This window comes from Apostichopus japonicus, chromosome 15 (genome assembly GCF_037975245.1).
Source record: "Apostichopus japonicus isolate 1M-3 chromosome 15, ASM3797524v1, whole genome shotgun sequence".
Taxonomy (NCBI): domain Eukaryota; kingdom Metazoa; phylum Echinodermata; class Holothuroidea; order Aspidochirotida; family Stichopodidae; genus Apostichopus; species Apostichopus japonicus.
The window spans coordinates 16,456,828-16,469,809 of record NC_092575.1 but is presented as its reverse complement, the minus strand read 5'-3'; the positions used below and the strand labels follow the sequence as shown (position 1 = coordinate 16,469,809).

General features: G+C 37.1%; 2 protein-coding genes across 2 annotated transcripts; one reads left to right on the top strand and one right to left on the bottom strand.

The window, feature by feature from the left end:
• Positions 1-1,911: 1,911 nt before the first annotated feature.
• On the bottom strand, positions 1,912-7,950 carry LOC139980919 (carbohydrate sulfotransferase 9-like). Its single transcript, XM_071992963.1, has 2 exons — positions 7,578-7,950; positions 1,912-3,107 (listed from the first exon to the last, which is right to left on the bottom strand). The coding sequence occupies exons 1-2, from the start codon at positions 7,702-7,704 to the stop codon at positions 2,131-2,133; spliced, it is 1,104 nt and encodes a 367-aa protein (XP_071849064.1). The 5' UTR covers positions 7,705-7,950; the 3' UTR covers positions 1,912-2,130.
• A 209-nt stretch (positions 7,951-8,159) lies between these two features.
• Positions 8,160-11,925, top strand: LOC139980921 (carbohydrate sulfotransferase 14-like). Its single transcript, XM_071992964.1, has 2 exons — positions 8,160-8,956; positions 9,346-11,925. The coding sequence occupies exons 1-2, from the start codon at positions 8,842-8,844 to the stop codon at positions 10,233-10,235; spliced, it is 1,005 nt and encodes a 334-aa protein (XP_071849065.1). The 5' UTR covers positions 8,160-8,841; the 3' UTR covers positions 10,236-11,925.
• The last annotated feature ends 1,057 nt before the right edge of the window (positions 11,926-12,982 follow it).

Genomic DNA, 12,982 nt, shown 5'->3' with positions numbered 1-12,982 from the left:
GCAGTAACTGTGTTCTCTGTTTGTACCGGGTGATTGTCAAGGAAAATGCATTGTGTGGAAAACTTACATGTCTATAGGGGGTCCATCCTGGTAATATTGGAATAGGTGATGAGAGTTCCATTTTGGGGGGTCATTCCTCCTAAACGGCTAGGTCAGATTTTTTTCAAAATTGGTATAAAAAACTGCCACTTTATGGGAACTCAGTGGTCTAGGTCAAAGATCAAATTATGTAAAAGTGGTTTTTTTTTGTTTGTTTTTTTGCTTTCATTCCGTTTGGAAGGAATGAATTAACTTGAACGTATGATGGGTTTGTCGAAAACATTTAATTATGTGATTAACATGTTAAATTTGGTCAACGGTGAAGTTAAGAAAATGTCAAAGTTCAGTGTTAGACTGACCAAGTCATAAAAAAATTAGCTGTTTAAGGTGAAAGCAGTAACAAATAGTTTATTCCCTCTGAAAACAACAATTTGTTAAATTTCAAAAAATTCTGAAAATATTGATTTGGAAAACAACAACAAAACATTACAAGATTATTTTTGTTTTATTTATGGTGCGGAACATTGGCAATATTATTTCCACATAAATATAATATTAACTTTCAGATATGATATTGGAAGTATCATTTCAGACAAGAATTGAGAGTAACATAAAAAAAAAAGTCTTGCAAAATCCACAGCCAAAATCGTTTCAGCGATTGCTTTAATAAGCTTCATTTTCATCTGCCTTTATACCGTAACTGCAGTAAGCAAACCAATCGATACAACAATCGATAAAAGCGGCAAAAAGCGATATTCTAAAAGAAATGAAAAATAGCAAAGAAAATGATACAGAGAGCCAGACTTATACAAACAAATATAAAGCAAAACACTTCAGAAAATTATTATTCAACAGAAACGGTGTAAATTTCGGTATAATAATATAGCTTTGTCGATAATAAGAAGGTTCTCCAAACGAAATATAAAAAAAGATTAATTGCTGTATGTAATATATATAAAAACATTATGAGAGATTGATCATTTCCGTGATTTTTCAAAGCAATCTTCTTAATGCTTTCTATCAACATATTTATTACTAACAAGCTAAGTACATGTGGTTAATAGTTACAATTAATTATTCTTAAAGGATGAATGGGATTTGGATTATGACTGACCAGAGAATTGATACATGTATCATATAACAATATATATATATATTGACTAACACTTTTCTAAATCATAGAACAACGCTGCTGTATATATGTATATATATATGTATATATATATATATATATATATATATAGTAAATCAATAAAGAATAACACACCAGAAAAATTCCACTTCACGACCGGTTTCGTCCTTTTGGGACTCATCAGGCGAAGGTAGGAATCGAACACCGGATCTTCGTGTCACGAACCTAAGCCCGTACCACTCGACCACAGTGATTCTACTGGTGTGTTAAAGCGTATAAATTGGCTTTGAATAACTGTCATTAAGGGCGTATTACCCAAGTATTAAGATTGTACAGAGTGCGCCCCTGGCGCTTTGAATCTGACAATCTTTACACAATTTTACACAGAATTACCACTCTTTATAGGCAAGCCAAGCCGTAAATAAGAAATGAATGTGTATAGTGGTATGACAGATATATAGTAAATCAATAAAGAATAACACACCAGAAATTCCTACCTCGCCTGATGAGTCCCAGGACGAAACCGGTCGTGAAGTGGAATTTTTCTGGTGTGTTATTCTTCATTGATTTACTATATATCTGTCATACCACTATACACATTCATTTCTTATATATAATATATATATATATATATATATATATATATATATATATATATATATATATATATACATATATATATATATATATAGATAGATAGATAGATAGATATAGATATATATATATATATATAGCAGCGTTGTTCTATGATTTAGAAAAGTGTTAGTCAACACACAGAGAGAAAGAATTTCAATAAGGTTTCTATAATTCACCATTTTATTAGCTGAATGTGATTTTCTAATGCAACTAACATTGCAATGATCTCGGTTGTTCGAATTATCAGTTTTATTATTAGTGGTATTATTATTCTCTTCTTCTTTGTGCGTGTGGGTGAGTTAAATGGTTTGTGTCGGTCATCCTTACCGTGGTATCGTAGACATCATTTGTAGTCGAAGAGTTTCATTAAAGTTTTCATAGAAATCATCTATTGCATCATAACCAAAGAACTCCATATCCTGAGAATAATATTCCAGTAAGGCTTGTAAATGACCCACGGGTATGTTTAAATATTCATTCGCCATTTGAAACACGGCATTCGATTCGTGGATATCTGGGAATGTTGTAATTGATGTTAATCCTAACCATTCCAATACGAAGGGCGCCTCAACAGCCAGATTCTCGTATTTGCCGATAAAATCGTATCCAATTTCGCATACGTGAGATACAATATGCTGCGGTAGCCAGTGATCCGTCAAATCTGTTAAGGTGATGTTAGTTTCTCTGTCAGTTATGAACTGTAGAAACTCTGCGAACGTGACGTTAAGGAACGGTCTCTGTGAAAAGGGTATCGAGAGCGCTTCCTCAACAACGTGGGTCGAATTCGGGCGATATTTTCGCAAAATGTCGACACCAAAGGCGTATTCCCAGTGCCTCTGTAAGTCACGAAAATTCTTCAGCTTGCTCAAGTAAGCTGATAAAACCCTCACCATTGGGTTCCGAACAAAGACAACTTTCTTGTATTCTTTCAACCTCCTTTCTCTACCATCTCGATCGAAATCCGACAAAACCCAATTACTGTTCATCATCGGTTTTCTTTTGTTGCCTCCTTGAACTCGGATCATATTAACTAAAAGTTCTTTCCATGTTTTACATGCAACTTTGGGTATAAAACTGAACAATAATTTACTCTTGTCACTCACAATTAATCTTGAAACCATATCAGACGATAACTGGAAAGAGACGCTTCGATTCATCCGGGTGCATATAGAGTTGACTTTTTCGCGCCTTTTTTCTTGCTCCTGCCAAATGCCTAATTCAACCAAGGAGCTTTCAATCCATGGTCCAGATCTCAGAGGGGTTTCCTCTCGTAAGGGATGCATCGTCGTGTTTTTCGTATCTATATGAAGGGTAACCAAGAAAAAATTATAAATTTGATATAAATCGAATGACATATACAAAGAATTCTTTGAAATCACATTCTTTAAATAAAGGATAAGAAGACGGCAGGTTTTCGAGATCCAAATTGGAACATCTTCAGCGGTGAACTGGTGACAAATAACTTATTCAAATGGAGAAGAGAAGCAATTTAAAAGCAACCTGTGAGGACGATCAAACTGTAGAAAACACAACACAAAATCCTCCTTTGACTTTATAAATTGGAACAATAGGTAAAGTATACTAATTAAATTGGTTTTCGAAGAACCGTTACGTTGTCTGTTAAAAAGTGCTGTCGACCTCTTAGAACGTGGAAGGTGAAAAGAATTTTCAGTAAGAAAACCAACAGTAGACATTTATCTTAAAGACAATTTTTGAAAGCTGCAAAGTAATATCTGGCTATGACTGAATTGGAAAGCAGTAAAGCACCAAGATTACTAATTGCAGTGCTTCGAAAATATCGAATAGTTTCGACGACCCCATACACCCCAGCCCCCTCTTCGAGAGAGTCGGCTTTAACAACCCCATGTCCCAATTGCAAGGAATTACTCTGAGGTCATTCTACGACTTCCATATATGTAGCATCATTCATATCTGTCAACATAATCGTAACGCAATTTAGTTTTAGAGACAAAGCACATTTATCTTTGTCAATATTCTCATTATATTTCATCAGTTATTCACTTTCCAAATTATTCACAATAGATACCAGGGCTCAAATTTAACGGTCGTCCGATCGTCCGAGACGACCAAATATTACTTCGGACAACCTTAAACCCTGCTAAAGTTACCCGACGGAAGACTAACTTATTTGCTGTAAGTGTATCGCCCTCCAATCATATTAGAAACAACGTAAGAAATAAATCACATTTTGGTACGTTCCGTAATAAGGGGGAAATCCTACACTTTAGCTGTATCTATGTGTATACTGTACATTATGTACAGTACCGTATACTTCGTACACTACTGAATACCGACCCTACATGGTGGGCGCGACAACGCTTGCTTTCTACCGCACCGCTACACGCACGTATGACAAATTAGCTGGAGTACAACGTGTATGCAGTACTATACTGTGCGTGGGGGCATACCGCGTGCTCATTTTTGCTGCTGCCATGTATGTGCTGTATACCATGGGCTTAACCTCTGTCTCTGGAAATGATCGGAAACGATCACGGACAGTGGCGGCGGAACCGGGGGGGGGGGGCTTGGGGGGCTCAGCCCCCCAATGAAAAAGTTGAGGGGCAAATGCATGATAAGCCCCCCCAATATTTACCAAGGCTCCGAAACGTGCATCTGCCCATTTTTTAATGCATTCTTGTCGATCTGTCCGATGCACACGTATACTATATAGGTGTAATAATTAAATATGATAATTGATTGTCTGTATCATGCCTCATCGAATATTATTGTTTTAAATAAGAGGGTAATAAGCTAAACGCTACACTCATCAACATTTTGCGTTTACACTACGAGTACACGCAAGGCGTGGAACATGGCTTTATGTTTAAACGCAATCAATTATTAAACGAACAAAAACACAATATTAGCATTTCACCTGTACTGTATAAGGGTACATGCATTCATGACATGATGACAGTGCTAGGTCATAGAAATTTGTTGGCAACTGCACATGGTTTTGGAATTACCCATTTGTTGACATTTAGAAATGCTTTCTGTTTTTTCTTATGACATTTATTTAATTCAGGGGCGTCGGAGCCGGTACGGGCAGCAGTGGCGGCGGAACCGGGGGGGCTTGGGGGGCTCAGCCCCCCCAATGAAAAAGCCGAGGGGGCAAATGCATGATAAGCCCCCCCAATATTTACCAAGGCTCCGAAACGTGCATCTGCCCATTTTTCAATGCATACTTGTCGATCTGTCCGATGCACACGTATACTATATAGGTGTAATAATTGTAGAAATTGCTGGGGGACCCTGGTCCCTCGGCCCGTCCCCTGGCTATAGACCACATTGTCACCCCAATCGCGTCTTCACGCCCCGTGAAAAGTGGAAGCAGTGAGTGTGAGTACCGGTAAGCGTAACACAACTTCGTCTTAGGCCAATGACTTGCCTCATTTCAGCCAGTTCTCCAACATCCCCTTACTTAGTGGCGGAGCGTCCATATATACAGTCAGGGGGCGGATCCACCCCCCCCCCTCCTGACGGACTCAAATGGACTGCTGGCGCCCTTTTCAGCTTTTCACTACTTTTAACTTATTCGCGATTATTGACTATTTTATTGCGCTCTCATATACCTATTGACATTTGTCATATTCTGTTGGTGTATAATTTTCCGACAAAATGGCGACGACACCTATTTATTCACCGTTTATCTGCAAATTAGCAAGGCCCGGAAAGGGTCATTTCCTGCAATCTAGGGAGTAACTTTACTCAAAAAATTTCTGTACGCTCCGCGCCAACCTGTGGTGGCGCTCCGCTTAGATAGTGTCGAAAGCGCCACTACAGACCATTCTTGCCCCCCCCCCCGACCAATACCCCTAGCTCCGCCACTGCCCTTACTACACTCAAAAACGTCTTTGCGAGTACACTACGAGTAATAGCTACTCTCTTAAAACACCATCGAATATACAAATTACAATGTTTTTACAGACTTTTACGTGCAATCTGAGAAATTGCAGGCTTGAGACCCATATTTTAGGGCTAGGTATTCGCAGCATAAAACACTCGGGAAGTGCCGTTTCCGGCCATCTGGGGGTTTGAAAAAACCCAAAATTTTCTTGTACGCTCCGCGCCAACCGATGGTGGCACTCCGCTTAGATAGTCTCCACACATTAGCCCCCCCAATAATTTTTCCGTTCCGCCGCGCCTGGCGGGCAGGTCCGGCGAACGCCGGACCAATATTCACGACGCAAAAAAAAAAAAAGTAGGACTAAAAAATGGAAAAAATATTGGAGGTATATGTTTCAATAAATTTCAATAATGATGACCGCAAGTAGGCTAAATGTGACTACTCTGGCATGGCAGGGGTCTTGTTTTCAAGATCGGGAAGTGCCATTTCCTGCAATCTGGGAGGCATATTTTCAAAATTTTCAAAAAATAGCTTCGGACGCCCTTGTAATTATTGCATTTAATTGCAAGTAGTAATTTACTACACTCAAAAACGTCTTTGCGAGTACACGTCGAGTAATAGCTACTCTCTTAAAACACCATCGAATATACAAATTACAATGTTTTTACGTGCAATCTGAGAAATTGCAGGCTTGAGACCCATGTTTTAGGGCTAGATATTCGCAGCATAAAACACTCGGGAAGTGCCGTTTCCGGCCATCTGGGGGGTTTGAAAAACCCAAAATTTTCTTGTACGCTCCGCGCCAACCGATGGTGGCGCTCCGCTTAGATAGTCTCCACATATTAGCCCCCCCAATAATTTTTCCGTTCCGCCGCGCCTGATCACGGAAATCATTTTTCAATACCAGAGTATTCCAGCAAAACAACATGATTAATCACGAACAGTGGCATACACCACAACAAGTATCTATAACTCTAAACTACAGTTCTAGCAAAGATTTGCCGTTTTCCGTAAGACTAGTCACTTAGAGTAAGACTTAAGCCTCAGCTGGCCATATAGACTAGGCCTGCGTAGCCTAACGTTACCGTACTAACCTACAAGGCTAGATCGATATCGATTTAAGTATTATGTACGGCTCTCGCGCAGGGCGCGCCATTTTTAAAAATCCAAGTGCTTTCAATTGGACAACCAAAAAAAATCCTTCGGACGACCAAATATGAAGGCAAGGTTGTCCGAAGGACAACCTTTAGTTTTCTTTACAAGTGAGTCCTGGATAGGCCAATGTGTTTAGTAGGCTACCGTCCATGAATGTATAAACACCGCAGTGTGAAAGTATAGTTTAAAGTATAGTTTCCATTTGTAGCAAATGTTGTCACCTACCTCACGGTAGTGATCCACGTAAACAAAGCCATTGCACATAATTGTTGAAGGAGTGTGTATCTTTTTGTTTTAACACTGATCGATAATTATTATTATTATTATCGATGACCTCATACCATGAAAAGCTTCACATTAACGAAGCAATTTTTCCCGAAAAGAATACCTTTTTTTAATATTAGACATGGCCAGGAGACCTATACCTGAATAAATTGAACCATCAGTCCACCCCGGACCCCAACACCCCCACACCCCTTTTACCCCTTCACCTCCACCACCGACTATCTAATTACCACCGATATCAACATACATCAATTCTATATAAATGGCAAGGGAAAGTTTGACAAAAGCGGCAAAGCAGAAAAAGTTATCAATTAATGTTCCTATCCTGAAATTGTATGCTGATTATTTTCAAACAAAATTGTTCGTGTGCCACCAGGAAGCTCTCAATTTGTGGCATGTTAAGGCAAGTGATGGCATATAAGGATGGCTAGAATTATTCTGTTTAACAGGATTCCAACTTACCTGCCTGCAGCTTGTGTTGTCTCTTTGGTAATTCTATCACATATTTGCGTAATACGATGTGGTAACTGGTTGATAACACTACAACAGAGATAAATAACAAAGCAATTATTGCCTTCAGTCTCGTCATTGTTACTGCCAATTGACTGACTTCCTATGCAATGACAAGCACACTTGTACTAGTCCATTTAAAATTCCGTGATGTATAGGGGGAAAGCATAACCACAATAAAAGGTACTCGCATGAATCAAGTTTGTCGCCGTATTATTAGGAAATGGCTCCACAAAATAACAGAAAGATGTGATTGAGACCGAATACGGAGTAGTATAGGCTATACGGTACTTCCTTTCAATAGTCGCGAAATTCAGTTATTGATCATCCAACACAATAACATTAGTCTGTTATACACATATATAGAAATCTGGCGAAAGTTCACGATTTGCAACTATGGAGAAAAGGTGACGATACGGATCAATATATTGAATTCCACATATTCCGAGGATTCACATATATATATATATATAATATATACATATCATATAAGTGAAACGATGAAAGCAACCTTGTAATATTGGCAGATGCAACTCACATACAGTGTTGATGGAATTTCGAAGTATATATAAGTTCGTGGAAAAACAAAACTTGCCATCGCTCGGTGCATGTGTATGGTTTAAACTAAATCTAACACACTCTTGCGTGGCTTGGATACGGAATTGCCATTTCGACATTTTTACATTTCATACCAATTTCTGTGTTGGTATTTCTTAAGGAATCTGTGCTCAAATATACTGGTCATAATGTTCTGCATCATTAGGTCAAACCACGTATATACACATAGAACTTTATATCGTGAAGTTACGATTCTTCTTTTTAAATTTGGTGGTATTTTTTGAATACATCTGGTAAAAGCAAAGTGAAGATTTCATCACGGTGATTCAGCTAAATTTCCTCGTATGATTTAACTCCCCTTATTAACAGAGGACAATAATATTTCTTACCAGAAAGTTGCATTTTGAAGAAAAACTAAATGCAGAAGGTATCGGCAGCTGTATAGGCGCAGATTCCACATGTTTGTCAAGCTTCAAGGATTCATCAACAAGGACATTATAGTTGTTGTTTTTACCACTTCTTCTTTTGTTCTTGTTCTTTTGTTCTTCCAAGTCGCATTCCGAATTACTGCTATTGGTAATTGTTCTGTTTTACGTTTCAATGTGAAAGAGACTGTTGTGATACTGCATGGATCTGAAATTCTCTACTATTCAATAACATGCATAAGCTTAAAGTCATATTCGTTATTTTTGTGTTTACGAGCTTCACGATGGAATTAGTTGTTTTTCGAGGAATTACCTTAACCAGTATAACAACGAGATTTAGATCTAAAGGTGAGCATTTTATAATGTAAAGGGGTCGAACTTCGTTCTTTCCTTAATACCAGAGGTTTCTCTTTAAAATATTTTTATCATGCCAAAAGTATATAGATATATATAGGTTTCATAAAACTTGACATCGATAATAATTTCAAAACTTCATTACTACCTACATCCTGCCCCTCCCCTCCCCCTTCACCCCTCCATCCTTCCCTAAAGAAGAAAACTGAGCATGCTTCATGTGAATCGACTTTTACGAGTGGATATTCTATTTTCCCGTTAAGTTATTTCATAATATTAAAACTTAAACAATTCGAAGAGTTCATTTGATTTCTTTGCAATATATTCCAATTTTTATTTAATTTCGTGTCTTTTCACGACATTTTTTTGTGTTAAATCTTCAGTGACCTCTAGTCATACAAAGCAGGTCTCGAGAACAGAAGCAGCTAATATCGCAGCAGACGACCAGGAAATTTGGAGGGAACAGAAATACAGGTTAAACCAGATTCAGAGCGTTTGCAACAGATTAAACATCACTCGACTCTCGAATCCACCAAAAACATACACAGAGCGCATGCTCGTTGATGATACCAATGGCATCCTATTTGCTTATATTCCGAAAGTGAGTTGTTCGACATGGAAGAGCGTCTTTCGAAAAAGCAGAGACAGCCATCGTGAAAACAGAGTCAACTATAGTGTTTTAAGTCAATACAATGACACAGAAAGAGTAAAACGGCTTGACCAATACAAGAAGGTACTGTTTGTGCGAAATCCATTCACAAGACTATTATCAGCATTCTTGAGTAAGTTCAGAAGCCGAGGAAATCTTCAGAAGTCGTGGGAGATCGTTTACGGATTCCCAATCATCAAAAGGTATCGTCCGCCAGAACTATTCAAGAAGCTTGAAGTTCTTCCTAGATCGTCACTTCCTCAAATGAATATCACATTGACTGAATTTATCCGTTACATTCATGACAGAGGTGATGAAATTCAACTGACCGAGACATCCGATCACTGGCTTCCACAACATATCGTCTCTCACGTTTGTGAAATGGAATTTGATTTTATTGGGAAATATGAAAATCTTGCAGTGGAGGCGCCTTTCGTGTTAAAGTGGTCAGGGATGTCACCAGTAGCTACATTTCCAGAGGTGCATGCATCGAACGCGTTATCAGTGATTCGTCGAGAATTTGGCGAAGTTCCGATACTTCATCTGAAATCTTTAATTCAATATTATTCTCTGGATTTTGAGCTTTTCGGATACAATCCGTATGAAATTCTTCATGGAGAATGAACTTCTTTGTGGGGGGGGGGGGAGGGGGCAGTAATAATTGTACAACTCTTAAAGCAATATAAGTGTCAGTCAATCTGCTTCGTGCATATATGCTGTCGTTTATGATGATTTGTAATAATTATTTGGGTGTAGTCGCCTATTTTATAAATATTTTATGCATAAATAAAACGTTAAAAAAACACAGTAAAAGTGCAGTTATATACATACTGAAACGTCTTCATTATATTTAACATTCTTCAAAATTGTTTAGGCCTGCTTCTAGTTCTGAAATGCACCATTATGCATCCCATTTATAAACACGAACTAGGCGGTTCCTCACTCTAAAATCGTTCATTTTTTGGGTACTATTGTATTGTATATAATCACACAAGAATGACAATGTACTTTTTCTCCAAAAGAAAGGTTTCCCGTTCTTTCTTTTAATGTTTTGGTCGAGATGAAAACATAAATCGGACGCATTTACTACATAAATAGTACTGAGAAAAACACATTATATAGAACTTCGAGATTGAATGCATGATGGTGCTTTCGTCATCTCTTGCACGTTAACACTATTATGTAACAACTGACAATGTATAGAGAGATTTATCTACTTGTTTGGAACTACGGTCACTCGCATGAGTTAATGCTGAAGGCTAAGTAAAGGGTTGTCAATTTTGTATGATGTGAAATGCTTACACCAACCATTTGAATGCTTTTATACTTATCGCGTGATAACCAATTTCGTCAAAACGCAAAATCTTTGTGACCAAGCACCTTCGGGCTCTTATTTGCAAAGCAGTTCATACCATAATAATATAATAAGCATATCTTCTCTTTCACTGTCGATTATGGTATCTAAACTAAAACATAAACTTAAAATAGCGGCATAACTTATACTACCATATAAATAGACTGTCCTGCTAAACCACGCAGGGGCGTCCAATCCCCTCCCCCGCCCCCCCCCCACACACACACAATACCAATAGTTCTTAGCACAACATTACGTGTAGACTTATTTATAGCATTAAAGACGTTTTTATTTTACTTTTATTTTATTTATGTTTTTATTTTTTATTAAGACCATATTTATAGTATAAATATTCCCCAGAATGCACCACTTTACACCGGAAACATTTTTTCATGGGGTGAGGACCCCATTTAGGTTTTCTTAAGTTTGGTAATTTTATATTCCAGGTTTTGGTTCTTTTGTACAGTGCTCTTGAGTATGTTTTATTTCATGACAACAGCACTTTAATATATGGTATTAATTATTTATATTTATTTATACCCCCCCCCCCTCTTCGAGGGAGTCGGCTTTAACAACCCCGGGTCCACATCCTATCCTTTTCACACATGGATCCTCCCAATTGCAAGGAATCACTTTAAGGTCATTCTACGACTTCCATACGTAGCATCATTAATATCTGTCAACATAATCGTAACGCAATTTAGTTTTAGAGACAGATCAAATTTATCTTTGTCAATATTCTCATAATTTCATCAGTTTTTCCAAATTATTCACCAAAAACGTATGAAGATAGACCCATGTTTATGTGGATGTCTAACCACTGTGAAAGTAGTGTAAACACCTGTTTCCATTTGTAGCAAATGTTGTCACCTACCTACCTCACGGTATTGATTCACGTAAACAAAGACAAAGTAAAAAAATACTTTTGTTGCAAAAAAAAGGCTGTGTGTGTGTATCTCAACACTGATCGCTTATTATTATTATTATTATTATTATTATTATTATTATTATTATTATTATTATTATTATTATTATTATTATTATTATTATTATTATTATTATTATTATTATTATTATTATTATTATTATTATTATTATTATCTTTTTTTTTTTCTTTTTTTTTTTTGAAATTTTTATTTGCATCCATCTCTTCTGCACAACATATTAAGTTGAAAAGAAAGAAAAAGTTCGCTTCATGACACCAAAAGGACATTTCCTTTATCAATAATGCAAAGAATCTCTTAGCAGTTTAATTTCTTTGTGCTTTTTGTTATTGATAAGTATATACATTTCAACACTCAAGAAAAATGAAAGCTTATGCTTGAAAATATCATAACTTGGAACGCTTTTGTTAATTCTGCAAAGGTAAATATAATATTTGGCATAAAACATTGTCAGGCTATACCATTTCATTTTGTTCTCGTAATCATAACCAAAACACACGTGTTCGTACTCAACTTCAACTTTTGAATTAAAGATTTCAAGATATATTTTGTTCCAAATATCTCCAACTGCGCTACAGCGCCAGTAAAGGTGGTCTAAAGTTTCAGTAGACTCGCCACAAAAACTGCAACTTGGGTCGTCAATAATGTTAATTTTACTAAGAAAACTATTTGTAGTAATGATACGATGGATAAACTTGTACTGGAAGCTTCTTAATTTAGTATCTCTAATCTTGCTACAAGAACCAAAAATTTCACTCCAGTTTAAAGTGGTGCCTTTAAAATCATTGTCCCATTTTAAACAACCACGTGGTTGCTCAATACAACGGCTGTTAAATTTATTATAAGCATATTGACAAATCTTAGTAGTACCATATAGTTGCGCTAACATAACCTGCTGACTACATGGTTGCTTCGGCAGCTGTAATGAGTATCTGGATGGTACCCACGTACGTGGGATAGAATGTATAATCCCATTCAGCTTAGTAAAGGGGAAGCTTGGACAATTAAATTTAGCAATAAAAGCAGTATACGATAGAGGCCTGCCAGACATGTCATAAAAATCCCGGACATAA

Excerpts from the sequence above, each read along its gene's own strand:
- LOC139980919 (XM_071992963.1), bottom strand. The coding sequence starts at position 7,704 with ATGACGAGACTGAAGGCAATAATTGCTTTGTTATTTATCTCTGTTGTA. Across the intron at positions 3,108-7,577 it reads ACAACACAAGCTGCAGGCAG|ATACGAAAAACACGACGATG; the intron begins GTAAGTTGGAAT and ends CCCTTCATATAG.
- LOC139980921 (XM_071992964.1), top strand. The coding sequence starts at position 8,842 with ATGCATAAGCTTAAAGTCATATTCGTTATTTTTGTGTTTACGAGCTTC. Across the intron at positions 8,957-9,345 it reads AACGAGATTTAGATCTAAAG|TGACCTCTAGTCATACAAAG; the intron begins GTGAGCATTTTA and ends TTAAATCTTCAG.